At 46.1% G+C, this 27713-nt stretch overlaps 1 protein-coding gene across 4 annotated transcripts; it reads right to left on the bottom strand.

The window, feature by feature from the left end:
• Positions 1-511: 511 nt before the first annotated feature.
• Positions 512-25681, bottom strand: khdrbs1b (KH domain containing, RNA binding, signal transduction associated 1b). Of its 4 annotated transcripts, none has more exons than XR_004203832.1 (12): positions 25330-25681; positions 22833-22957; positions 21626-21742; positions 20454-20600; positions 11980-12131; positions 11586-11790; positions 10542-10609; positions 8417-8475; positions 7888-8111; positions 5399-5470; positions 982-1639; positions 512-951 (listed from the first exon to the last, which is right to left on the bottom strand). XR_004203832.1 is itself a non-coding variant. In XM_031795035.1 (9 exons), the coding sequence occupies exons 1-9, from the start codon at positions 25424-25426 to the stop codon at positions 8005-8007; spliced, it is 1077 nt and encodes a 358-aa protein (XP_031650895.1). In that variant the 5' UTR covers positions 25427-25681; the 3' UTR covers positions 6579-8004. The 4 variants fall into 4 exon arrangements, 1 of the variants encoding a protein (XP_031650895.1); XR_004203833.1 differs by having other exon boundaries at positions 512-971; positions 1002-1639; XR_004203831.1 differs by having other exon boundaries at positions 512-1639.
• Between the last annotated feature and the right edge of the window lie 2032 nt (positions 25682-27713).

Below are 27713 nucleotides of genomic sequence, written 5' to 3'. Positions count from 1 at the left end.
TGTCATAGTCTCACAGCTAGTGTCACAGTCTCACAGCAAGTGTCATAGTCTCACAGCTAGTGTCATAGTCTCACAGCTAGTGTCATAGTCTCACAGCTAGTGTCACAGTCTCACAGCTAGTGTCACAGTCTCACACCTAGTGTCATAGTCTCAGTCTCACACCTAGTGTCATAGTCTCACAGCAAGTGTCATAGTCTCACAGCAAGTGTCATAGTCTCACAGCTAGTGTCATAGTCTCACAGCTAGTGTCATAGTCTCACAACTAGTGTCATAGTCTCACAACTAGTGTCATAGTCTCACAGCTAGTGTCATAGTCTCACAGCTAGTGTCATAGTCTCACAGCTAGTGTCATAGTCTCACACCTAGTGTCATAGTCTCACACCTAGTGTCATAGTCTCACACCTAGTGTCATAGTCTCACACCTAGTGTCATAGTCTCACACCTAGTGTCATAGTCTCACACCTAGTGTCATAGTCTCACACCTAGTGTCATAGTCAACCTAGTCTCACACCTAGTGTCATAGTCTCACACCTAGTGTCATAGTCTCACACCTAGTGTCATAGTCTCACACCTAGTGTCATAGTCTCACACCTAGTGTCATAGTCTCACACCTAGTGTCATAGTCTCACACCTAGTGTCATAGTCTCACACCTAGTGTCATAGTCTCACACCTAGTGTCATAGTCTCACACCTAGTGTCATAGTCTCACACCTAGTGTCATAGTCTCACACCTAGTGTCATAGTCTCACACCTAGTGTCATAGTCTCACACCTAGTGTCATAGTCTCACACCTAGTGTCATAGTCTCACACCTAGTGTCATAGTCTCACACCTAGTGTCATAGTCTCACACCTAGTGTCATAGTCTCACACCTAGTGTCATAGTCTCACACCTAGTGTCATAGTCTCACACCTAGTGTCATAGTCTCACACCTAGTGTCATAGTCTCACACCTAGTGTCATAGTCTCACACCTAGTGTCACCTAGTGTCATAGTCTCACACCTAGTGTCATAGTCTCACACCTAGTGTCATAGTCTCACACCTAGTGTCATAGTCTCACACCTAGTGTCATAGTCTCACACCTAGTGTCATAGTCTCACACCTAGTGTCATAGTCTCACACCTAGTGTCATAGTCTCACACCTAGTGTCATAGTCTCACACCTAGTGTCATAGTCTCACACCTAGTGTCATAGTCTCACACCTAGTGTCATAGTCTCACACCTAGTGTCATAGTCTCACACCTAGTGTCATAGTCTCACACCTAGTGTCATAGTCTCACACCTAGTGTCATAGTCTCACACCTAGTGTCATAGTCTCACACCTAGTGTCATAGTGTCATAGTCTCACACCTAGTGTCATAGTGTCATAGTCTCACACCTAGTGTCATAGTGTCATAGTCCACATTCCTGTCATTTGAGCCAGACTATTTTCCCCCTCATACAGAGACTGTAGCTAGAATCCACCCCTCTTGTTCCACCGGTGCCAAGGCACCCTTCTCGCTCCCTAGTAGGCTGCTTCTGTTCTCTGGTCCTCTTGGCAGCCTGCCCTCTCCCAGGATTGGTGCTCTCCACTGGGTCGGCCCTTCACTGTGACGGGACTCGGTCCTGTAGGACCTGTAGGACCTTGCTACACCACCTCACTGCAGAGGGGGAACACAGAAAACACAACCAATCACCTTAGCATTCATTTTTACAAGAACCAATCTGCATTGGTATATTCAACATGCCTTGAGGAAGGAGAACCCAAACCAATCTGCATTGGTATATTCAACATGCCTTGAGGAAGGAGAACCCAAACCAATCTGCATTGGTATATTCAACATGCCTTGAGGAAGGAGAACCCAAACCAATCTGCATTGGTATATTCAACACACTTTGAGGAAGGAGAACCCAAACCAATCTGCATTGGTATATTCAACACGCCTTGAGGAAGGAGAACCCAAACCAATCTGCATTGGTATATTCAACACACTTTGAGGAAGGAGTTAGCTCCAAAATACATCAGTAATACACATAACTATAGGGAAATAAGCTGCTGTCCTAAACCTTCATTTATAATTTCAATGTGATATATTCAACATTCCCTCCGCTCAAGTTTTAGACTACTAGCTGACCAGGATCTTTATTGACAGTATAAATGAGCATTGGATCAGGGCTGGAAGGAAAGCTTGTGTCTCGCCAGGAGGATGGGTGGTCACTCCTCCCCAAACAACCATCTACCTGGCTGTACTGGGAAGGACTGAAGTAGAGCTAATTTAAAATGTCCACCCCCCCAAAAAAACTAGCTTCTCAACATCAGCTCTGATGTTATCATCACCTAGTAGCCCTTCACTTCCTGCAGGTTCTATTTCACAATCAACTGGGGGCTCCAGGGTTCCCGTCCTGCCACGACCCTCCGGGGCTCCACGGTTACCGTCCTGTCGCGACCCACAACCGGGGGCTCCAGGGTTCCCGTCCTGCCATGACCCCCCGGGGCTCCACGGTTACCGTCCTGCCGCGACCCACCCCCGGGGGCTCCACGGTTACCGCCCTGTCGCGTCCCATCCCCGGGGGCTCCACGGTTGACGTCCTGCAGCGACCCAAAACCGGGGGCTCCACGGTTACCGTCCTGCCGCGACCCTCCGGGAGCTCCACGGTTACCGTCCTGCCGCGACCCAAAACTGGGGGCTCCACGGTTAACGTCCTGCCGCGACCCTCCGGGGCTCCACTGTTAAACTCCTGACACGACCCAAAACCGGGGGCTCCACAGTTACCATCCTGCCGCGACCCTCCGGCGCTCCACGGTTACCGTCCTGTCGCGTCCCATCCCCGGGGGCTCCACGGTTAAAGTCCTGCAGCGACCCAAAACCGGGGGCTCCCCGGTTACCGTCCTGCAGTGACCCTCCGGGAGCTCCACGGTTACCGTCCTGCCGCGACCCTCCGGCGCTCCACGGTTACCGTCCTGCCGCGGCGCTCCACGGTTACCGTCCTGTCGCGACCCACAACAGGGGGCTCCACAGTTTACCGTCCTGCCGCGACCCTCCGGCGCTCCATGGTTACCGTCCTGTCGCGTCCCATCCCCGGGGGCTCCACGGTTACCGTCCTGCCGCGACCCAAAACTGGGGGCTCCACGGTTAACGTCCTGCCGCGACCCTCCGGGGCTCCACGGTTACAATCCTGCCGCGACCCACCCCCGGGGGCTCCAGGGTTCCTGTCCTGCCATGACCCTCCGGGGCTCCACGGTTACAGTCCTGTCGCGACCCACCCCCGGGGGCTCCACGGTTACCGTCCTGCCGCGACCCACCCCCGGGGGCTCCAGGGTTCCTGTCCTGCCATGACCCTCCGGGGCTCCACGGTTACCGTCCTGTCGCGTCCCATCCCCGGGGGCTCCACGGTTACCGTCCTGCCGCGACCCAAAACTGGGGGCTCCACGGTTAACGTCCTGCCGCGGCCCTCCGGGGCTCCACTGTTACAGTCCTGACACGACCCAAAACCGGGGGCTCCACGGTTAACGTCCTGCCGCGGCCCTCCGGGGCTCCACGGTTACAATCCTGTCGCGACCCACAACCTGGGGCTCCACGGTTACCGTCCTGCCGCGACCCACAACCGGGGGCTCCACGGTTACCGTCCTGCCGCGACCCACAACCGGGGGCTCCACGGTTACCGTCCTGCCGCGACCCACAACCGGGGGCTCCACGGTTACCGTCCTGCCGCGACCCACAACCGGGGGCTCCACGGTTACCGTCCTGCCGCGACCCACAACCGGGGGCTCCACGGTTACGTCCTGCCGCGACCCACAACCGGGGGCTCCACGGTTACCGTCCTGCCGCGACCCACAACCGGGGGCTCCACGGTTACCGTCCTGCCGCGACCCACAACCGGGGGCTCCACGGTTACCGTCCTGCCGCGACCCACAACCGGGGGCTCCACGGTTACCGTCCTGCCGCGACCCACAACCGGGGGCTCCACGGTTACCGTCCTGCCGCGACCCACAACCGGGGGCTCCACGGTTACCGTCCTGCCGCGACCCACAACCGGGGGCTCCACGGTTACCGTCCTGCCGCGACCCACAACCGGGGGCTCCACGGTTACCGTCCTGCCGCGACCCACAACCGGGGGCTCCACGGTTACCGTCCTGCCGCGACCCACAACCGGGGCTCCACGGTTACCGTCCTGCCGCGACCCACAACCGGGGGCTCCACGGTTACCGTCCTGCCGCGACCCACAACCGGGGGCTCCACGGTTACCGTCCTGCCGCGACCCACAACCGGGGGCTCCACGGTTACCGTCCTGCCGCGACCCACAACCGGGGGCTCCACGGTTACCGTCCTGCCGCGACCCACAACCGGGGGGCTCCACGGTTACCGTCCTGCCGCGACCCACAACCGGGGGCTCCACGGTTACCGTCCTGCCGCGACCCACAACCGGGGGCTCCACGGTTACCGTCCTGCCGCGACCCACAACCGGGGGCTCCACGGTTACCGTCCTGCCGCGACCCACAACCGGGGGCTCCACGGTTACCGTCCTGCCGCGACCCACAACCGGGGGCTCCACGGTTACCGTCCTGCCGCGACCCACAACCGGGGGCTCCACGGTTACCGTCCTGCCGCGACCCACAACCGGGGGCTCCACGGTTACCGTCCTGCCGCGACCCACAACCGGGGGCTCCACGGTTACCGTCCTGCCGCGACCCACAACCGGGGGCTCCACGGTTACCGTCCTGCCGCGACCCACAACCGGGGGCTCCACGGTTACCGTCCTGCCGCGACCCACAACCGGGGGCTCCACGGTTACCGTCCTGCCGCGACCCACAACGGGGGCTCCACGGTTACCGTCCTGCCGCGACCCACAACCGGGGGCTCCACGGTTACCGTCCTGCCGCGACCCACAACCGGGGGCTCCACGGTTACCGTCCTGCCGCGACCCACAACCGGGGGCTCCACGGTTACCGTCCTGTCGCGACCCACAACCGGGGGCTCCACGGTTACCGTCCTGCCGCGACCCACAACAGGGGGCTCCACGGTTACCGTCCTGCCGCGACCCACAACAGGGGGCTCCACGGTTACCGTCCTGCCGCGACCCACAACCCGTGTGTATGGTTCTGTCCCGTGTGTATGGTTCTGTCCCGTGTGTATGGTTCTGGCCCGTGTGTATGGTTCTACATAAGTAGTAACTTGACAAATGGTTTATCAGCCACCCAGTCCTAGAATGTGGATTTCCAGTACATCTGGGCCTGTAGTCATGAAGTGTCTAAGAGTAGGAGTACTGATCTAGGATCAGGTCCACATCCAAATCACATTTATGTTTTTAAAAGGTACAACTGATCTTAGATCAGCAATTCTACTCTGATGGTTTATGAATATTGGCCTAGGCAAACATGGTTGCGAAACCCCCTTAAGCAAAAAATACAAAATTCCTACCTGAGGTACGCATGGTTTCATCTCGCCAGTAAGCCGACCTCTGATTGGTTCTTCACTGATTAATAGCTGGACCTGATGGAAGAGATATTAAATCAATAACCAATGAAAAAAACACTAGTGGATAGTTCAGTTTAAAATTAAAAAAATTTAAAAAATCATGCAAAGTCTAGAGTAGTTGTGCAACTCAGGCTTTTTGTCCATTACTTTCTACAAGTAGTCGTAACATGTTCACCATTACAGTAATATGCAACGTTTATTACGTTGCAGAAACAAAAAAGTAGCACGAGCTCAACTGATTCAGAAGATATTAAGAGTTTCGGCTTTGCAGATTTTCATTTTAGCATTAATAAAAACTAATAAAAAATTGATTATAGGGTATTTTGTAAAGTACACAGCAATGTTATTTTTAGTAAATTTAAATCTTACAACTGCAATAATATTTGAAGCTACATTTTTTTCCGTACTTTTGGTCGTTTTAATTTTGCATGACTAGAATTCTTCTTTTACTAAAATTGCACGCATTTACTAGCAGTTTAATTCAGTGTAAAACACACTATCAAAAATGACTCATTTAGGGGGTACCTTTATAGTGGAACGATTACGGTTTAAACCAACCTCTCCATTGCACCGCCATTACTCTCTTTTCCTAAAGAAGCCACCGCGTCGGCCACTAACACATGACATGAACATAGAGGTCAACCCTGAAACCTAAAAGACTTCAAAATGGTCGGAGTTCAGTTCAATTTACTAACAAAGAGTCTAGCAATGCATTTCTCATTAAAGTTGTTCTACGACCACAGGTAAGATGGATTGAAAAAGTCGTTATACATACCCAAGGCACTCAATGCTTTAGAGCTTTAAAACACATTAGGAAGCTATCCAGGTTATTTTACAGGTTTTACCTCTGGCTCCTTTTTAAAAAAAAGTATAGAAAGAGAGAGAAAGAATAAGTCGTGCTGTTTTTAAATAATAAATAAATCAAATCAAATCAAGACATCATTTAGTATACGTTAACGTCCTCAGACTACAATACAATTCATTTAAAAATTTTAAAAATGTGTTTTTGAAGAGTAATAACAAGAAAAAAAAAAACACCTCCAACTAGCTGCCAGGCTGTTAAATGCTATTTAAAAATGACATTTCAAAATTTGACTTGGACAGGAAATAGAAATAAACCAAGTTACGGGAAGTTTCATAAAAAAACAAACTAGTCTTTATTGACAAATTTCTGCAAAAACATCTTTTGGACAGATTTTGTAGTTACCTATTTGGGCAAGTCTTACACATAGAGCATAATGCATTTTAATTAATACCAGTGGCAGAATAGTGGATGTGCAATTTGGATGATTTAAAGTACAAGAGATCAGATTGAAAAGCTGCAGGATCTCCCTTTCATGTGTAGATTTTTGTCCCAATCCTTCATTGCATCGTTTTTACATGCAGTTTTATAGAATCAGATTCAACCAATAAGATCCTGTACTGACACGTGATATTATTTATCATGACATGAGGCCGATCTAAGGCCGTATCCTACTTATAAAAAAAAAAGAAAAGACAGACTGTAGAGACATAATAAAAATGAACTTACTGTTGAACCAACTTTAATTTAAAAAAAATTAAAAAGTAGTATGTGAGAACAGTCCATCTCAACAGGGGATAATCAGGCCTATATTTCAAAACTCTAAATGTACAATGAGAAAATGTCAGTATATAAAAAAAAAAAAAAGTCTACATTGACAACTTTTAATTAAAAACTATTTAAAACAAATGGGATTACTAAATCAAATTCCATTAACATTTGTTTGTTTTTCCTGTTTCCTTTGACCTTTGGCGTTTTTTGTTTGGTCTATATTACATAATTGAAACAGTGTTTGTTTCTTTTACTTTGCTATATTTAAAAAAATAAAATAAAAATCTTTGAAATGTAGCCTAAATGGGAATCTGCAACTGTCCCTCAAAGTAATAGTTTTAAACAAAATAATGATTAATAATAATTCTACTTCATATTCATCATCTCCAGAACCAACATTAATACTTGTGAAAATAAGAAGATAACATCAACCAATTAGTTGCACACCGATGTCGTCATCGGAAACAGTTATTTTTTTTAAACTACATAAACGTAGAAACGTACCGTGTTGACATATGTTGATGTTGACCTGGAGATAATGAATATGAAGTAGAGCGTTTTGGAAATGTCCCTTTAAAGACGACAACATGTGGATAAGTCGTCTAACTCCACTAGAAGTGAGTTTAAATCCAAATATTAAAAAGGTCAACAGTGCAAAAGAAAAGCCAAGAGGGAGACAGGGTCAGAGAAAAAACCAGAAATCAACTAAAACTTCAAACCCCCCCCCCCAAAAAAAAAAAATTGTTTTACGGTCTGAATTAAATATCAAATCAGCTTCGATCAGTTATGATCCTGATTTTCGGCTCATAAAAGTCCAGTGTAGAAAATTCCAAACCAAAAACAAAAAACGGACAATTACTTTTGTCGAGGGTTGCTTAGAGCAAGAGCTGCCGTGGTAGACAGGTTGATGGTTGGTTGTCGGGCAACGCGTTAACGGTGGTAGCGTTGGTCGCTAGGCGTTGGCACGGTGATGAGTTCAGTATTGTCTATAGGGGTGTTCTCGGTAAGGGCCCTTAGTCGCTCTGGCAGTAGGGGCCTTACCCCCCGGCGCCCCTCTCTGGGTCCCGTTCCAGTCGTCCTGGGCTAGAAGGGTGAAACACACACGACAGAGACGGACAGAACAGATCAGACAAACGTAAAATGTCATTACAAAATGAGCTTGTGAGACAAGTAGAAATCTCTAACCAACACAATTTTCCATTTGAAACTCAGAATTCTGTTTCCCAAGCATTTCAACAAGGATGTATTGCGAGGCACATTGCCATCAGCATTATTCATGTGATTTACCAATTACAGAACCAATAATTAAGACAGTAAGATGATATCCCATAAAAGGGTGAGCGCTGGGACGAGAGGTTTGGCTTGAGAGTGGACTATTGACGTCTTACCATAGGCTTCGTATGCTTCCTGTGTTTCTCCGTGTCCGTAGTCGTAGTACTCTGGCTCTCTAAGAGCAGAACAGAGGAGAAAGAACATTTCAAATTAGAAGCAGAACAAGCTAACCAAGTACGGAAATGTCTGCACTCACTACTGTAAGTCGCTCTGGATAAGAGCGTCTGATAAAAGACGAATATATAATGAGAAAAATATATAAACGCAACATGTAAAGTGTTGGTCCAATGGTTCATGAGCTGAAACAAAATATCCCAGAAATGTTCCATTTGCACAAAAAACTTAATTCTCTCAATTGTTGTGTACCAATTAGTTCATATCCATTTTAGAGAGCATTTCTCCTTTGCCAAGATAATCCATCCACCTGACAGGTGTGACATATCAACAAGCTGAATAAACCGCATGATCATTACACAGGTGCACCTTGTCCTTGGGACAATAAAAAGGCCACTAAAATGTGCAGTTGTCACACCACAATGCCACAGATCGTTCAAGTTGAGGGAGCGTGCAATTGGCACGCTGATTGCAGGAATGTGCAGCAGAGCTATTGCCATAGAATTGAATGTTCTTTTCTCTACTACAAGCCGCCTCCAATGTCGTTTTAGAGAATTTGGCAGTACGTCCAACTGGCCTTACAACTGCAGGCCACATGTAACCACGCCACGCCAGGACCTCCACATCCGGCTTCTCCGCCTGAGGGATCGTCGGAGACCAGCCACCTGTACAGCTGATGAAACTAAGGAGTATTTTTGTCTGTAATAAAGCTCTTTTGTGGGGGAAAACGTGGGTGGACCTATGCCCTCCCAGGACAACCCATCCATAGATTAGGGCCTAATGAATGTAAGTTGACTGATTCCCTTATATGAACTGTAACTGAACACATACCTAGCCAATCAAACCAAGCCTACCAGAAAAACCTACCTAGCCAATCAAACCAAGCCTACCAGAAAAACCTACCTAGCCAATCAAACCAAGCCTACCAGAAAAACCTACCTAGCCAATCAAACCAAGCCTACCAGAAAAACCTACCTAGCCAATCAAACCAAGCCTACCAGAAAAACCTACCTAGCCAATCAAACCAAGCCTACCAGAAAAACCTACCTAGCCAATCAAACCAAGCCTACCAGAAAAACCTACCTAGCCAATCAAACCAAGCCTACCAGAAAAACCTACCTAGCCAATCAAACCAAGCCTACCAGAAAAACCTACCTAGCCAATCAAACCAAGCCTACCAGAAAAACCTACCTAGCCAATCAAACCAAGCCTACCAGAAAAACCTACCTAGCCAATCAAACCAAGCCTACCAGAAAAACCTACCTAGCCATCAAACCAAGCCTACCAGAAAAACCTACCTAGCCATCAAACCAAGCCATCAAACCAAGCCTACCAGAAAAACCTACCTAGCCATCAAACCAAGCCTACCAGAAAAACCTACCTAGCCATCAAACCAAGCCTACCAGAAAAACCTACCTAGCCATCAAACCAAGCCTACCAGAAAAACCTACCTAGCCATCAAACCAAGCCTACCAGAAAAACCTACCTAGCCAATCAAACCAAGCCTACCAGAAAAACCTACCTAGCCATCAAACCAAGCCTACCAGCAGTCATGTTCAATATACATTCCATTAATAAAATATGCCCTCACTTAATAGATAATAAATATATAACAAAGAAAAAATATTTAGCCTTAATAACTGATGTAATCCGATTTCAAACATAGCGAAGGTTAGCTCAACTAACCAAAAAAAACAAGGGAAAGTTTCTCCTTATGAATTCAGAACTATTTCAGTCCCAACACTCTCCATTACGTGAGACTCCAGTTAGTAAGTAGGGTGTAACTGTGGAGATGGCGTGGTGTATGTGTGTGTGTAACCGTGGAGAGCAAGGATGTGACAGCCAATGCGTGGTGTGTGTAACCGTGAAGAGCAAGGATGTGACAGCCAATGCGTGGTGTGTGTAACCGTGAAGAGCAAGGATGTGACAGCCAATGCGTGGTGTGTGTAACCGTGAAGAGCAAGGATGTGACAGCCAATGCGTGGTGTGTGTAACCGTGAAGAGCAAGGATGTGACAGCCAATGCGTGGTGTGTGTGTGGTTTGATGCCAATAGATGGGAGACTCACGCCTGTGGCTGACTGTAGTAGCTGTCGTATGACTCGTACGCTGGCTCAGTGTAGCTCTCATCATAGGCCTAGTGAGAAGGGGAGAGAGCGAGAGAAAGGGAGAAGAGAGAGGGAGAATAGGGTGGGGGTCAGAAGTAGGAGCAGAGAGAGAGAGGTCATCCTAAGCTTGTGAAGTGAATTTCATTCACCAGTTGATGTGTGAGATCTAGACTGTAAATAAGTTGGCAAAAAAGGAAGCTCTTTCATTAACTGCTGCAATGAGCACCCGTCGCCAACCCTAAACCCAGGAGGGCCCCCGTCGCCAACCCTAAACCCAGGAGGGCCCCCGTCGCCAACCCTAAACCCAGGAGGGCCCCCGTCGCCAACCCTAAACCCAGGAGGGCCCCCGTCGCCAACCCTAAACCCAGGAGGGCCCCCGTCGCCAACCCTAAACCCAGGAGGGCCCCCGTCGCCAACCCTAAACCCAGGAGGGCCCCCGTCGCCAACCCTAAACCCAGGAGGGCCCCCGTCGCCAACCCTAAACCCAGGAGGGCCCCCGTCGCCAACCCTAAACCCAGGAGGGCCCCCGTCGCCAACCCTAAACCCAGGAGGGCCCGTCGCCAACCAAAAAACCCAATAAAATAAAAGGTGAATCCAATTATAAACCAGGGGTAGTTCTTAAAAATGTAATTAAAACGGCCTTTGTACAGATGTCTTATGATAAGGTAGACCCTAGCAACGCTGTTACTCTCTCCAATAACACATCACTAGTCGGCTCCAGCTACTACTGCTGTCTTGACCTAGATCTGATCTCCCCGGTGAAATATAGAACTAACCGGGATAAATGAAAAGGTTAAATAAATAACCAGATTGGACTGTTAAATTGTTAATTACAGGCTTCAGAGCGTTACACGATGCCGGTTTGACCCTACATGTTCTCTGAATCACTTTAACATAAAAACTCAAATCAGCTCGATAATATTAAACATCTACGAGGATGATTAAGATTTTATTTTATTTTTTTATGTTAAAATGTCACGGAATAATAAAGTTATTTTAACTTACGTATTCCTCATATTGTTCCGGTGCTGGGGCGTGTTGGTGGGGGGGAGGAAGGGTTCTTGGAGGCCCACCAGGGGCAGTGAGTCTGGCTCGGGGTGCTGTTGCCCCTCTGGCAGGGGTTCCTCTTCCTGCTGGTGCCCCCCTCGCTACCCCGCCTCTGGCTGGACCTCCCCTGGTGGTACCTCCACGTTGGGGCATACCCCTACCCCTGGAAAGATGAGGAAGAGACAGAGCGAGCAAGCGAGAGAGAAAAAAGGACACAGAGGGCGAAGATAATGCAGACAGAGAAACAGGGGGGCGAAGATAATGCAGACAGAAAAGAGGAACAAGACAGAGGATTAAGTGTTATTTGAACAGACCAGACAATAACTTCTCATCAGCCACCTTGATTAATTACCTGGGTGCCCCTGGTTGTCCCGGAGGCCCTCCTCGGCTCCTTGGGCCCGGTGGTCCTCCTCTGCCTCGTGGGACCCCTGGCCCATGCTCCTGGCCCCCGTTCAAATAACCCATCTCCATGAACTGTTCCTGACAGATGTCATCCATCATATCCTGAGAGAAAGAGAGAGGACAAACAAAAAGGATGAGGGTTGGTAGTAAAGATGGGAGGATCGGGAAGGAAGGAAAAAGGTCATTATACTGAACAAATATAAAATGCAAGTTAGTTCATAAGGAAATCAATTCATTAGACCCTAATCTATGGATTTCAAATAACTTGTTAGGGGCACAGCCATGGGTGGGCCTGGGAGGGCATAGGCCCACCCAGTGGGGAGCAAGGCACAGCCAATCAGAATGAGTGCTTCCCCACAAAAGGGCTCTATTACAGAAAGAAATACGCATCAGTTTCATCAGCCGTCTTGGATGCTGGTCTAAGACGATCGCACAGCTGAAGAAGCAGGATGTGGAGGTCCTGGGCTGGCGCGGTTACACGTGGTCTGCGAGTTGCGAGGACAGTTGGATGTACTGCCAACTTCTCTAAAATGTTTGGATTATGGTACAGAAATTAACATAGTTGAAGACGCAAGTTTACATACACGTCAGCAAATATATTTTTAAAAAAACTTCGTTTCACAATTCCTGATATTTAATCCTGGTAAAATTTCCCTGTTTTAGGTCAGTTAGGATCACCACTTTATTTTAATGTGAAATGTCAGAATAATAGTAGAAAATCAGCTTTTATTTCTTTCATCACATTCCCAGTGGGCCAGAAGTTTACATAAACAGTTTAAAGGAAATGCTACCAAATACTAATTGAGTTTAACTTGGGTTTCAGGAAGCCTTCCACGAGCTTCCCACAATAAGTTGGGTGAATTTTGGCTGATTCCTCGTGACAGAGCTCATGTAACTGAGCTAGGTTTGTAGGCCTCCTTGCTCGCACACGCTTTTTCAGTTATGCCCACAAATGTTCTATAGGATTGAGGTCAGGGCTTTGTGATGGCCACTCCAATACCTTGACTTTGTTGTCCTTAAGCCATTTGGCCACAACTTTGGAAGTATGCTTGGGGTCAATGTCCATTTGGAAAATTCATTTGCGGCCAAGCTTTAAATTCCTGACTGATGTCTTGAGATGTTGCTTCAATATATCCACCTAATGTTTCTTCCTCATGATGCCATCTATTTTGTGAAGTGCACCAGTCCCTCCTGCAGCAAAGCACCCCACAACATGATGCTGCCACCCCCGCGCTTCATGGTTGGGATGGTGTTCTTAGACATGCAAGCATCCCCGTTTTTCATCCAAACATAATGGTCATTATGGCCAAATAGTTCGATTTTTGTTTCATCGGATCAGAGGACATTGCTCCAAAAAGTACGATCTTTGTCCCCATGTGCAGTTGCAAACTGTAGTCTGGCTTTTTTATAGCGGTTTTGGAGCAGTGGCTTCTTCTTTGCTGAGTTGCCTTTCAGGTTGTCGATGTAGGACTCGTTTTACTGTGGATATAGATACTTTTGTACCTGTTTCCTCCATCATCTTCACAAGGTCCTTTGCTGTTGTTCTGGGATTGATTTGCACTTTTCACACCAAAGTACGTTTATCTCTAGGAGACAGAACACATCTCCTTCCTGAGCGGTATTACGGCTGCGTGGTCCTTTGGTGTTTATCCTTGCGTACTCTTGTTTGTAAAAAAGAAGGAGGTACCTTCAGGCATTTGGAAATTGTTCCAAAGGATGAACCAGACTTGTGGCGGTCTACAGGTCTTGGCTGATTTCTTTTGATTTCCCCATGATGTCAAGCAAAAAGGCACTGAGGTCGGGTTGAAGGTCGGCCTTGAAATACATCCACAGGTACACATCCAATTGCCTCAAATTGTCAATTAGCCTATCAGAAGCTTCTAAAGCCATGGCATCATTGTCTGGAATTTTCCAAGCTGTTTAAAGGCAGACAACTTACCGTATGTAAACTTCTGACCCACTGGAATTGTGATACAGTGAATTATAAGTGAAATAATCTGTCTGTAAACAATTGTTGGAAAAATTACTTGTGTCATGCACAAAGTAGATGTCCACAGACTTGACAAAACTATATAGTTTGTTTAACAAGAAATTTGTGGACTAGTTGAAAAACGAGTTTTAAATGACTCCAACCTACGTGTATGTAAATTTCCGACCAGAGCTGGCAACAGTCACCATGCCAACTCCCTCAAAACTTGAGATATCTGTGACATTGTGTTGCATGACAAGGTGCTCCTGTGTAATGACCATGTTAAAATCAGCTTCTAGATACACGTTGATATGCCACACCTGTCAGGTGGACAGATTATCTTGACAAAAGGATCAAATGCTCACTAACAGGGAGGAAAACAATTGCGTGCAGAAAATGAGAGAATACGCCGTGTGTGTACAGAACATTTCTGGGATCTTTTATTTCAGCTCATGAAACATGGGACCAACACTTTACATACATATATATATATATATATATAGAAGGAGGGTGGGGCTCAAGCTGCTTCCCTGTCTCACCCCACGGCCCCGTGTTCAGTATTGTAATGTGTCTGTGTGTAGCTGGTGAGATGAGTCAGGCGCAGGACAGCAGATATGAGCAATGAAAGCAATTTTACTCAAATATATAACAATAAAATAATACAAGGCCACAAATACGGACCGCAATACAATAAACAAATTACTCAAACAAACATGGAGGGACAGAAGGTTACATAATGAACAAGTAATTGGGGAATTGAAACTAGGTATGTAAGACAAAGACAAAACAAATGGAAAATGAAAAGTGGATCGGCGATGGTTAGAAGGCCGGTGACGTCGACCGCCGAACGAACAAGGAGAGGGAGCGACTTCGGGGGAAGTCGTGACAAGTATACCGAGCCACAAAGCATTCTACTAATGACTATAAGAGCAAGGCAATGAGAGCCGGTCTCAAAAAGCCCTTAAAACAGTGTGTGTGCGTGTCTCCCTAGTCTTTACTTATGCAAGCAGGTAAAATACCTAGTGCACGTACCCTAATGGTAAATCTTCCTCAGTTTAGTAGAGAGGTTGGACCCGACAGATACATAATGACAGACTCCTGCAGTAGAGAACCATTCACAACCAGCAACAAACAGTCTGTACCCACAAAGGGACTGGAGAAATTATTTCTCTTTTATTTCTTTAAGTAAACTAGGCAAGTCAGTTAAAGAACAAATTCTTATTTTACAATGATGGCCTATCATGGCCAAACCCGGACAACACTGGGCCAATTGTATGCCAGCCTATGGGACTCACAGCCGGATGTGATACAGCCATGATGATGACGACGACCCCCCCCATCAATGCTTTTCATAAATCTGTTCCCATGCAGGGGCCCCTGGGTTAAAGTAGTGCACTATTTAATAGGGAATAGGGTGCTTTTTGAGAGCCTGACTCTCCTCTAGTGATCCCGACAGCCAAAAGGAAATATTCAGTGGTCTGTCCCAAATGGCACCCTATTCTCCATAGAGCTCGGGTCAAAAGTAGTAGACTATATAGGGAACAGGGTTCCATAGGGCTCTGGTCTAAAGTAGTGCACTATATAGGGAATAGGGTTCCATAGGGCTCTGGTCAAAAGTAGTGCACTATATAGGTTCCATAGGGCTCTGGTCAAAAGTAGTGCACTATATAGGGAACAGGGTTCCATAGGGCTCTGGTCTAAAGTAGTGCACTATATAGGGAATAGGGTTCCATAGGGCTCTGGTCTAAAGTAGTGCACTAACTTGTCTAACCTCCATGATTCATGCGTAGTCTTTCCAGGGAAATTAAGTTCTGCAGTTACGTCATAGCTAGACTAGCAATGACCAAACAAGTCCTGCCGATTATATAGTACTGTAGGTAACCCACCACAACAGTTTATGGAAATACTGCATACAGTGGGTCCTCGTTTAAAAAGGTGCGTCACACTAAGTGTGTTGTGAAATCGGTTATGAATGTCATGTTAAAAAATAATTATAAATTGCCTTAATATTACCGGACCCCAGAAAGAGTAGATATACCGAGGCATCACCTAACGTGGCTCCATAATAAACCCCAGAAAGAGTAGATATACCGAGGCATCACCTAACGTGGCTCCATAATAAATGGAAGTGTGGCAGCACAGCTAGCGAGATGGTGTGGCATGTTGCAGTGCACAACCTCAATAGTATTTTACAGTCAGCCATTGTTGCCGTTAACAACCAGACATGAGGGAGTGGCTAGTATAGCAATTAGAATAATTTCACGGTAACAGAATTACAAGTTCTCAAATATGTCACTTTAGAATGTACGTCAAACAAAAAACAATTAACGAATCATACAACTCTATGATCAATGCTCAACTCTATGAATCATACAACTCTATGCTCAATGGCTCATACAACTCTATGAATCATACAACTCTATGATCAATGGCTCATACAACTCTATGGCTCATACAACTCTATGGCTCATACAACTCTATGGCTCATACAACTCTATGAATCATACAACTCTATGAATCATACAACTCTATGATCAATGGCTCCATGATCAATGGCTCCATTGATCAATTTTAAAATCTAATAAAACATTCTCTGTAAAAACAGATACAGTAACAGAATTCAGTCAAACCAGAGTGTTTTATTAAATTGACCAAACTTTGCATCCCTCCAACGCATCAGAGACCACATGGCAGCCCAATGCTCCAGTCCCCAATGCTCCAGTCCCCAAGTCCCCAATGCTCCAGTCCCCAAGTCCCCAATGCTCCAGTCCCCAAGTCCCCAATGCTCCAGTCCCAAGTCCCCAATGCTCCAGTCCCCAAGTCCCCAATGCTCCAGTCCCCAATGCTCCAGTCCCAAGTCCCCAATGCTCCAGTCCCCAAGTCCCCAATGCTCCAGTCCCCACTCCCCAATGCTCCGGTCCCAAGTCCCCAATGCTCCAGTCCCCAATGCTCCAGTCCCCAATGCTCCAGTCCCCAGTCCCCAATGCTCCAGTCCCAAGTCCCCAATGCTCCAGTCCCCAATGCTCCAGTCCCCAAGTCCCCAATGCTCCAGTCCCCAAGTCCCCAATGCTCCAGTCCCCAAGTCCCCAATGCTCCAGTCCCCAAGTCCCCAATGCTCCAGTCCCCAAGTCCCCAATGCTCCAGTCCCCAATGCTCCAGTCCCCAAGTCCCCAATGCTCCAGTCCCAAGTCCCCAATGCTCCAGTCCCAAGTCCCCAATGCTCCAGTCCCCAAGTCCCCAATGCTCCAGTCCCCACTCCCCAAGTCCCCAATGCTCCGGTCCCAAGTCCCCAATGCTCCAGTCCCCAATGCTCCAGTCCCAAGTCCCCAATGCTCAAGTCCCCAATGCTCCGGTCCCAAGTCCCCAATGCTCCAGTCCCCAAGTCCCCAATGCTCCAGTCCCAAGTCCCCAATGCTCCAGTCCCCACTCCCCAAGTCCCCAATGCTCCGGTCCCAAGTCCCCAATGCTCCAGTCCCCAATGCTCCAGTCCCAAGTCCCCAATGCTCCAGTCCCCACTCCCCAAGTCCCCAATGCTCCAGTCCCCAACTCCCCAATGCTCCAGTCCCCAAGTCCCCAATGCTCCAGTCCCAAGTCCCCAATGCTCCAGTCCCAAGTCCCCAATGCTCAAGTCCCCACTCCCCAAGTCCCCACTGCTCCAGTCCCAAGTCCCCAATGCTTCAGTCCCCAATGCTCCAGGAATGGGCCACCAGAGTTGAGCTGGGGACCCTAGTAATGCTGTAGCTCGAGGTCTCCTCAGAAACAGATAGGTTTCCCTCAGGTACAGATCTTTCACAACCTCTATACGAAAAACCTTTGCTCAATAATATACAAAACTTAGGACGTGCACCAATAACATTTCTCTTTAGTATTGGTGCACGTCAGAACAAACGCCTGCACATTCTCTAGGCGTCACGACTTCTGCCGAAGTTGGTCCCTTTCCTTGTTCGGGCGGCGTTCGAAGTCACCGGCTTTCTAGTCACCACCGATCCAGGTTTCATTTTCGTTATGTTTTGTCTTATTTACACACACACCTGGTTTCCATTCTATTAATTAAATGTTCCTTATTTAACCCTCGGGCTTCCTTCTCTGTTTTATGCGTTATTGTTTGTCATGCGGTTTAGTTCATTTGTGCTCTGAAATATTGTGTTTTTCCTTGTTGGAACATTACTTATATTTTGAGTACATTTCAGATTATTACTCATATCTGTGTCCAGCGCCTGACTCCACATTTTTCCATTCGCCCAACAATCTCGCCCTAGGTCCCGAGTCGTCGTCCCCCACCCCCCTCCACAGGACAGGGATGGACAACACTATGGCTGAAGACACGGACTTGTGTTCATGCTGAGCTGGAACAAAAACCTGCACACTCTATAGGCCCCAGGGTAGAAAAGTGGACGTAGGCAGCGCAGCTTCACACTGCTCAGTGGACAATTACACTCCCTTTTCAAGAATTCAGCTCATGCCGGCATATGGTGAAGCGGTTCACCTACTGGTTTTTCCAATGCCACAGTATACCACGGCAGTTAGATGAGTGTCTGGGGTCAGCACCTCCCGCCTCGTCGTCCTCGTCTTAACGCAGGAGGCTAACAGACATTTAGAGCCATATGGGTGCCACCCTGTTGGCACTGTGAAAGTCCCCGAATTGCTCCTAAGCTGATTGCTTATTAGGCTCGCTGCCTTAGCCAAACGGTTAATTCCATGTAAACAGGCGCCGTCGGCTAGTCCATCTACTGATGTGGTGCATCGTTCAAACAGACCAATCAATACCATGATCACAAAAAAAAAAATGTGTCCTGAAAAGTAATCTGCAGTTTCCTAATACAAAATACTAGCTAGTGTCCTCAACGGATCACAACCGGGACAGGGTACACTTAAAAATTAACGGTTCTTAAAATGGTACTTCAGCTCTTAAAGGTTCCTTCGAAAATTCTTGCCAGACAAAGTGTGAATTCAGTTAACACTCAGTGGTATAAAAACACTCCAGTGTTGATGTTGATAACCAGTGGTCAAACTAAACCAAAACTCAGCATTATTATATTTCCCAGCATTATCTATTGCAGGTAGATATTTGGAATTATTTGTTTCAATATGTATTTATTTTTTTGCATGGAAATTGATTGCTAAATTCATCGTGTGCTACTCAAATATAAATAACAACACATTTTTCGAAATCATTCTGAAACGTTTGTTCCAGAGGATATGGTTTAGGTAGTTTCATACATTAGTCTTCCTAATACAGTATACGTATATACTGTACTCTATATCATCTACTGCATCTTTATGTAATACATGTATCACTAGCCACTTTGTTTACGTACTCATCTCATACGTATATACTGTACTGTCTATATACCCTACATTATTCATCTCATATGTATACGTATATACTGTACTCTATATCATCTACTACATCTTTATGTAATACATGTATCACTAGCCACTTTGTTTACGTACTCATCTCATATGTATATACTGCACTCAATACCATCTACTGCATCTTTATGTAATACATGTATCACTAGCCACTTTGTTTATGTATATACTCTACTCTATACCATCTACTGCCTCTTGCCTATGCCGCTCTGTACCATCACTCATATCTTTATGTACATATTCTTTATCCCCTTACACTTGTGTCTATAAGGCAGTAGTTTTTGAATCGTTAGCTAGATTACTTGTTGGTTATTACTGCATTGTCGGAACTAGAAGCACAAGCACTTCGCTACACTCGCATTAACATCTGCTAACCATGTGTATGTGACAAATAACATTTGATTTGAATCCCGGCATTCATTCTGAATGCGGGCGAATGAAGTCTAAATGTTTAAATATCCCCAGTGTGGCTGGATTCCAACCGGAATCAGAGCACTGAAAGCCAGCATCATGGGACATGTAGTTTGATGTGGCCTGTAAAACTCAGTTTTATGCCACTGTATTAGGGTAAAACTACACCATCAAAAAAAAGAAGAGGGCCTTATGAGATGATACAGTACATCTTAAAGAATGCCAGTTTAATAACATTCACTTAGGATCTCATTTGGTGAAGCACCAAGACTAAAAATGAATGAATTCTACAAACACGTGTCACTAGCGAACACAGTCAAGGCTGGTACCTCAAATTCACTCCAAAGGCACACTGGGAAATATGCAAATAAGACTAAAAACCCTACAGCAGGGCTATTATATATATATATATATATATATATATATATATATATATATATATATATAAACATTTTATGATTCTTCAAAAAGAAACATCCCATTTATGGTTCTTCGGAGGGGCCTAAAAATGGTTCCCTGTGGCATCGCTCTCAACGCCATCATTTGGTTTCAACTCGCACCTTTATTTATGTAAGAGTGTACTGCAGGGTCGGAACAAGGAAGTGAAAAGGTGACAAACAAAAACAGCAGCTTACAGAGAACCACCACACTTAAGAGTTGAATCCACTCACAGGAAACAGGAACTTCTTGACTTCCTCCATGGCGTGCGCCATACGTAGGTAAGCCTCGGGCACGGGGGCAAACACCTCGATGAAGACATGCAGCTCCATAGACAGGTGTGCGTACTTGGCCTCGCCACCTTTCCTCAGACCCTCCTCCTGTAAACACACAGTTTCAGAGCTCGTTGAGGAACACAAGCCACCTCGGTCCGGGTCTATGTAACCTATGACACAGTCTTTTAGACAACATGGCCTTTATCAGGTGACCATGGACAGTTCATAACCTTTAAAAAAAAAGGTGTTAACCAGGTGAGATACATCTACCCTCACTTTCAGGGCTAGGCAGGTGCAACTAACATTCCCTCTATAGGACAGCTGTGGCCAGACTCCCTCCCTCCCTGTGCTGTACGACAGCTGTGGCCAGACTCCCTCCCTCCCTGTGCTGTACGACAGCTGTGGCCAGACTCCCTCCCTCCCTGTGCTGTACGACAGCTGTGGCCAGACTCCCTCCCTCCCTGTGCTGTACGACAGCTGTGGCCAGACTCCCTCCCTCCCTGTGCTGTACGACAGCTGTGGCCAGACTCCCTCCCTCCCTGTGCTGTACGACAGCTGTGGCCAGACTCCCTCCCTCCCTGTGCTGTACGACAGCTGTGGCCAGACTCCCTCCCTCCATGTGCTGTACGACAGCTGTGGCCAGACTCCCTCCCTCCATGTGCTGTACGACAGCTGTGGCCAGACTCCCTCCCTCCATGTGCTGTACGACAGCTGTGGCCAGACTCCCTCCCTCCCTGTGCTGTACGACAGCTGTGGCCAGACTCCCTCCCTCCCTGTGCTGTACGACAGCTGTGGCCAGACTCCCTCCCTCCATGTGCTGTACGACAGCTGTGGCCAGACTCCCTCCCTCCATGTGCTGTACGACAGCTGTGGCCAGACTCCCTCCCTCCATGTGCTGTACGACAGCTGTGGCCAGACTCCCTCCCTCCATGTGCTGTACGACAGCTGTGGCCAGACTCCCTCCCTCCCTGTGCTGTACGACAGCTGTGGCCAGACTCCCTCCCTCCCTGTGCTGTACGACAGCTGTGGCCATACTCCCTCCCTCCGCTGTGCGCGTAACAGGTGGATAACGTGTGTGTGTGTGTAACAGGTAGATAGCAGGTGTGAAGTATACATATTAGCTCTCTCACCTTGGCTTTGTCCCTCATGGAGCCTTTGCCAAGTACAGAGATCTTGGCCCCAGTCTCTTCCTGAAGGCGTTTGATTGTGTTGCCCTGAGGGCCAAGAATCTTCCCCACAAAGTTGAACTGGAAACAGGACAAACAAGAAGAGCTTTAGACTACAGAACATGATTCCTCGTGTAACAGCATGTGGAGAAGCATATGGCTTCAGAAGTCTGAGGTGCTGGTATGGTACTTGAGACAGAACAAACAAGACCAGGTCAGCCAACAAATGAAACCTGTTTAAACATTACAGGACACCAGCAAAAGAATCATAACCAAACAATGCGATTTCCACAGCCCACTGGGAACAGACGTCATTAACAAATGTTTCAAACATTTTTTTTACACACATTTGGTTGTTAACTAGCATGACATCAAAACATTTCACGTCATTGGATTTTATAGTAAAAACTCGGCTGAAAAACAAAGACTAAATTCCCTCAGTTTGATGACTTTCTTCAAATCTTCAAATCAGTTTTCCCAAATTGATTCCACGTCAGCACATTGCAGCGGATGGGTCACTGAATAAGGCTTCTAGAGAGTGTTGAAAAGAGGCTGTGTGTTCTGTACCTGTTGCGTAAAGCAGGGTTTCAGAGTGGGTCATATGACCTTTTCCAATACAACATACTTGGAAGACCTTCACTAGGTGTAAGGAATTAAGACAATCAAAGTATTTGAAACATGAAGCAACTATAAAACGGAAACAATTGTGCAAGCCGCCAGACTGGTGGAAGGGTTGTGGACACACACAGTGGTCACACTGTAAAGCGTCCGCAAGCCATGTAATCACCATGGAAACAGAGGTTTAGTACCACTAAATAATGAGGGTGGAGGAAATCTATAAAAAATTAAAAAAAACGCTGATCATTGTCCCTCAGGGAGAAACATTTAACTGTGACATGTGTTACCTCCCGCTGAAACACTTCCTTACAAGGCCTTAACCCAACAATGCAGTTTCTTAACTCTTAAAAAAAAAAAAAATTTAAGAGCTGTTGGATAAGGGCTGGTAAATAAGCGTTTCCCGGGTAATGTCTACATTTATACTCGTCTCACGTGGCAAACACCGTTTGATTTGGAGTCCCCCCCCCCCCCCTAGAGCATGGCTGAGAGCTTGCATACTCCAAGGCACCTGCAGCTGATAAAGGTCAGGAGACAAGAGAGGTGGAAGGCTTACCCTCGGATACTGTTTGACGGGTATGAGCACACGTTCCTTCAGTTTGATATTCTTGACGGTGAAAAGGTCCAGATACGCATCTCCTCCTTCCTTCTTGGGTTCACCTTTCTGGATTCTCTCGATTTCTACAAGGGAGAATTCAAACCCGATTCAAAGCACGAAATCTTACTATGTTATAACGATGCTGCTACCGTTAGAAGTCATACACGTGAAAGAGCCTCAAGTCATGACAGCGTCTCAGTATGCCACGCGCAAACGTGTCAACTACACTAACAGCCGGGAGCCAGAGGTTCGCTGTACTAATCTAAACTTCATGGACCTGCCACACACGTACTGTACCACTCAAAGGCACTAGGAATGTATATTGTTCTATACTATCCTTTGACCAGCCAGTGACACGTTGCATTGTCCCACTACAGTAGCCTAAAGGCACTCAAAGGCTAGCCATTATCTAACAGGCTAGCCATTATCTAACAGGCTAGCCATTATCTAACAGGCTAGCCATTATCTAACAGGCTAGCCATTATCTAACAGGCTAGCCATTATCTAACAGGCTAGCCATTATCTAACAGGCTAGCCATTATCTAACAGGCTAGCCATTATCTAACAGGCTAGCCATTATCTAACAGGCTTGCCATTATCTAACAGGCAACCTTATACCGAAAGGTTGCAAGTTCAAATCCCCAAGCTGACAAGGTACAAACCTGTTGTTCTGCCCCTGAACAGGCAGTTAACCCACTGTTCCTAGGCAGTCATTGAAAATAAGAATTTGTTCTTAACTGACTTGCCTAGTAAAATAATTGTAAAAAAAATCTAACAGGCTAGCCACTATCTAACACTATAACGAGAAGACGTTTTACAATGGTAATTATTAGCAGTACTGGACAAAAGTTCTATGGGGGACAAAGTGAGATATACAGAAGATTATATATAATTTTGCATTGTGACTCACTGATAGACCTGGTGGCAACCCACCTGAAACGGAGTATACAGTATGTTTTGAGTATACAGTATTTTACGAGACAATAAACCAAGACACTTCTCAAGCAACAATGAACCATCATTCCTTCATCTGTGAACTCAAAAAGGTGCTGACAGCCACCAGAGGGTCTTGATAAGGTCATAAGGCTAAACAATCTATAAACTACCTCCACCAAGTGGTAGGTTACGGTACTACACTAGATTTCCATTCCAGGAGGTCTGGATTATAACGCAAAACACATGGGTGGAAAGGACAGAGGGAAAAACGAATTTCCCCATGGAAAAAAAGTGTCCAGCTGGAACACCACGTTTCAGCAACCACTCATTGCTGTGCTTCTCCGGATTTCAGCCTTTCAAAATAGAGTTTAGCTATAATATTTTACACATTTGACTGAACTGAAAGGGCCCGTTTCCCGGACAGAGTAACCGTTATTTCCATGGAGAATCCCCACTGAGCCTGCCATTTGGGTCCAGGACTAGTCTTAAAATGTGTTCGTGAAACCAGCCCCCCCCCAAAAAAAAATAAGAAATAAACCCACAAATGGTAGCATCTCGAAACTGACCGAATAACTTCCACCGTGTTTAGGCAGACAAACTGCTTAATTGTTACACTGCTATCGTCACACAGTTCCACTGTATCAAACTGACCCAGTTGTAAAAAAAATATATATATAATTACAAATACATTTACAGATGTACTTCACGTATTAAAATGTGTTTATGCATTTTTAAAATGCATTTGGCAAATTTAAAATACATTCCAGAAATATTTGAAATGTTTATTGTTTTCTCTTAAACTTCAATAAATCAGCCCTTGTTTGCTAGTCGAACCATGAGTCAGAAAACGTGCTCGTCTCGCCACACACACATTTTGCTTCAATAGTAGGCTACTCAAAATAAACCATCACAAAGGGTAATATATGCGATTTATAAAAACGTTTTAAAGCGACATGCAATTATGAATTGTTTCTCTCTGTGCAATCACCCACATTAGAAATACAAAAGGTTTCTGGACCACCTGCCGAGGGGGCAGAAATCGTGGTATTTTGTGCTTGTTTGCTGTGGGCAACGACCACACAATAAGGGAGTTATCTGCCACACAAAGACGCCAGAACGTCCCACCACGGTCTCTCTGGTTTGAGGGCACAGAAAGACCACTGTGGAAATAGAGATGAATCTTTGAGCATGCGATAGGGCGAGACTTCGGATAGGTTACCATGTGCGCATGGAAATCCACACACTCGATACCGTGAAATATAGCGTTTATCATTCAACCGGGTTGTTACACCGTGTCTAGACCGTGTCACCCTGTAAGTGCAGTGGGATGACGGGTCGTAGCACAGACCATGAAAAGAAAGAGTCTGTTTGCAGACCCACGTTAGCAGTCCCGTCTAGTCAAGGTGCGTCGGTCAAAACGCACAATTTAAAATAATAATAATATATATCTTAACGCAATGGCTAAAATATAAATCATTTTACTCGAGGCAGGACATTTGCTAATAAAATGTGTTTTTACCTGTAGATAAAAGTTTCATAGCGTGCGTAAACGAGACATCCATACTGTCCTTCTCCGCGAGAAGCTCCGGGAGATACTCGCTTTCTTGATTCTCCATTTTTGAGTTTAAAATCAGTTCGTAATGCAAAATGTGCAATTAAAAATCAAGCGTTGAGTGGATAGAAAAAAATAATAAACAGAAGGAGAAATAGTCCAGTTTAATTTCCACTTCTTCGCATGTAGAGCACTCGCTGCTATAGCGCACGGCTACTGACAACTGCGGATAGGTGCTTCTGTCGCGGCGCCTTGACTTTATGAAAATGGAGACGGAAGCATGCGTCCGTCGAATAAAGAATACACGGAAGTGAGCTCAGCGCGATGCAGCCAATTGATGTATATAAACCATGGATCGCTGATGCTATGTATTGGCCAATGAGAGGCTGTAAAACCCACTCGACGGCCATATAGGCACTCCTCTGAAACACAGTCCCACAGTCCCATAGGAATGAATGGACTTCGAAAGTGCTTCATTTATATGTTTCAAGGACAAAATTACATGTATTTACGTTGTAGTGGGGACAGTAATATTAGTACTTTCGAAAAGATTATACTTTAGGATATTTGTTTAATATATATATTTTTGTACATTTAGCTTACATAGCCTGATATAATTTCAAAGTATGTTAATTTAAAATATTTTATTAACGTTTATTTAACTAGGACAGTGAGTTGTTAAGAAAAAATTCTTATTTACAATGACAGCATACACCGGCCCAACCCTTAACACGTACGATGCTGGGCCAATTGTGCACCGTCCTATGGGACTCCCAATCACAGCTGGTTGTGATACAGCCTGGAATCAAACCAGGGTCTGTAGTGATGCCTCTAGCACTGAGATGCAGTGCCTTAGACCCCACGTGCCACTCAGGAACCTGTATTAGATTAAACATGGCCATTTTGAAAGCTAATTTCTGCACAGAGCTTTTGGGATAATGGTTATTTATGGCTTCAGAGTCTGGTACAACCTACAGTGGAGATGGTCAGGTAGCCTAGTCGTAGTCTATATAGTTCATGGTCTACCTATAGGGAGGTGGGTGGGAAGAAGAAGAGTCTCTCTCTCTCTCTCTCTCTCTCTCTCTCTCTCTCTCTCTCTCTCCCCCTCTCTCAAACAAATCAAAATATATTTTATATTCATTAAAGTAGCCACCCTTTGCCTCATCTTCAATATTATTCTACAATGGGGAAAATAGTAAAGAATAAAAAATAAAATACAAATAACTTGAATAAGACTGCCCATCATTACGCACACCTGTCCCAATCATTACGCGCATCGGCGCTTCATTGGACTCACCTGGACTCCTTCACGTTTTGATTGCCTTCCATATATCTGTCCTTTCCTGTGTTTCATCCCTGTGTCAGCATTGATGTCGTTATGTTTTCCCCTGGCCTATACGCTGTCCTTGTTTGTGTCTTGTCTATTTATCCAGTCTATTTATCCATAAAAATTATTATGTTCACTCCCTGTGCTTGCTTCTCGTCTCCCAGCGTCTGTCCTTACACCATGAGACAACATGAAGACAAAAGTGACAGAATAAATTCAACCACACCTTTGTTTCATCAGAAAACCGGAGAACAACCTCTGTCCAGGGAAGAAAGCATATTGTAACCAACAGTTACATGACCTACAGGTCGAGCGAGTTCATGATTCTGACATTTTCAGACTATTTCTCTAGATGCGATAGGAGTGAAGCCAAATTTAAACTGGCTTTACACTTTTTTTTGTGTGCGCCAGGACCATTCACATTCTCATTCAGTTGAGCTCAATGCTAGTTGGCTATTATTTTAAATATTTATTTTTTAATCAAGGGAGACCAAAAGCTTGCTTGCTTCCCTCACATTCAACGCTGCGGGCAGCAACAGTGTCATACCTTTTTTGACCAGACAGCATCAGATAGATGGGCTACTATGGTCAACTCTACTGCCAAGCTACTGGTCAACTCTACCTCCAAGCCACTGGTCAACTCAGACAGCATCAGATAGATGGGCTACACATACAGAGAGAGAGGGGCGCTGTCTCATTCGCTCGGATGGATTCTTTGGTGAGATACATTGAGCTTGTTGTGAATTAAAGGAAAATGATAAAAACATTATTTTTTTTTGGTTGGGGAAAGCATGAATACACGTCACTGGTCAACTAATGTCCAGGGAATACTCTGAGAGCAGCTCCTCAGGATGGACCTAGTACCTTGGTTCAGCTAAAGTCAAACATTGATTGTATGCCTTGGGGTTTAGGTATGTGCTGCAGTTAGAACATTTAACATATTTTCTCCTCTCAGAACAATTCTCTCTCTCTCTCTCTCTCTCTCTCTCAATTCAATTCAATTCAATTCAATTCAAGGGCTTTA

Source organism: Oncorhynchus kisutch, linkage group LG17 (genome assembly GCF_002021735.2).
Source record: "Oncorhynchus kisutch isolate 150728-3 linkage group LG17, Okis_V2, whole genome shotgun sequence".
NCBI lineage: Eukaryota > Metazoa > Chordata > Actinopteri > Salmoniformes > Salmonidae > Oncorhynchus > Oncorhynchus kisutch.
Note: the sequence above shows the minus strand (reverse complement) of the source record. Positions and strands in the feature narration are given on the sequence as shown.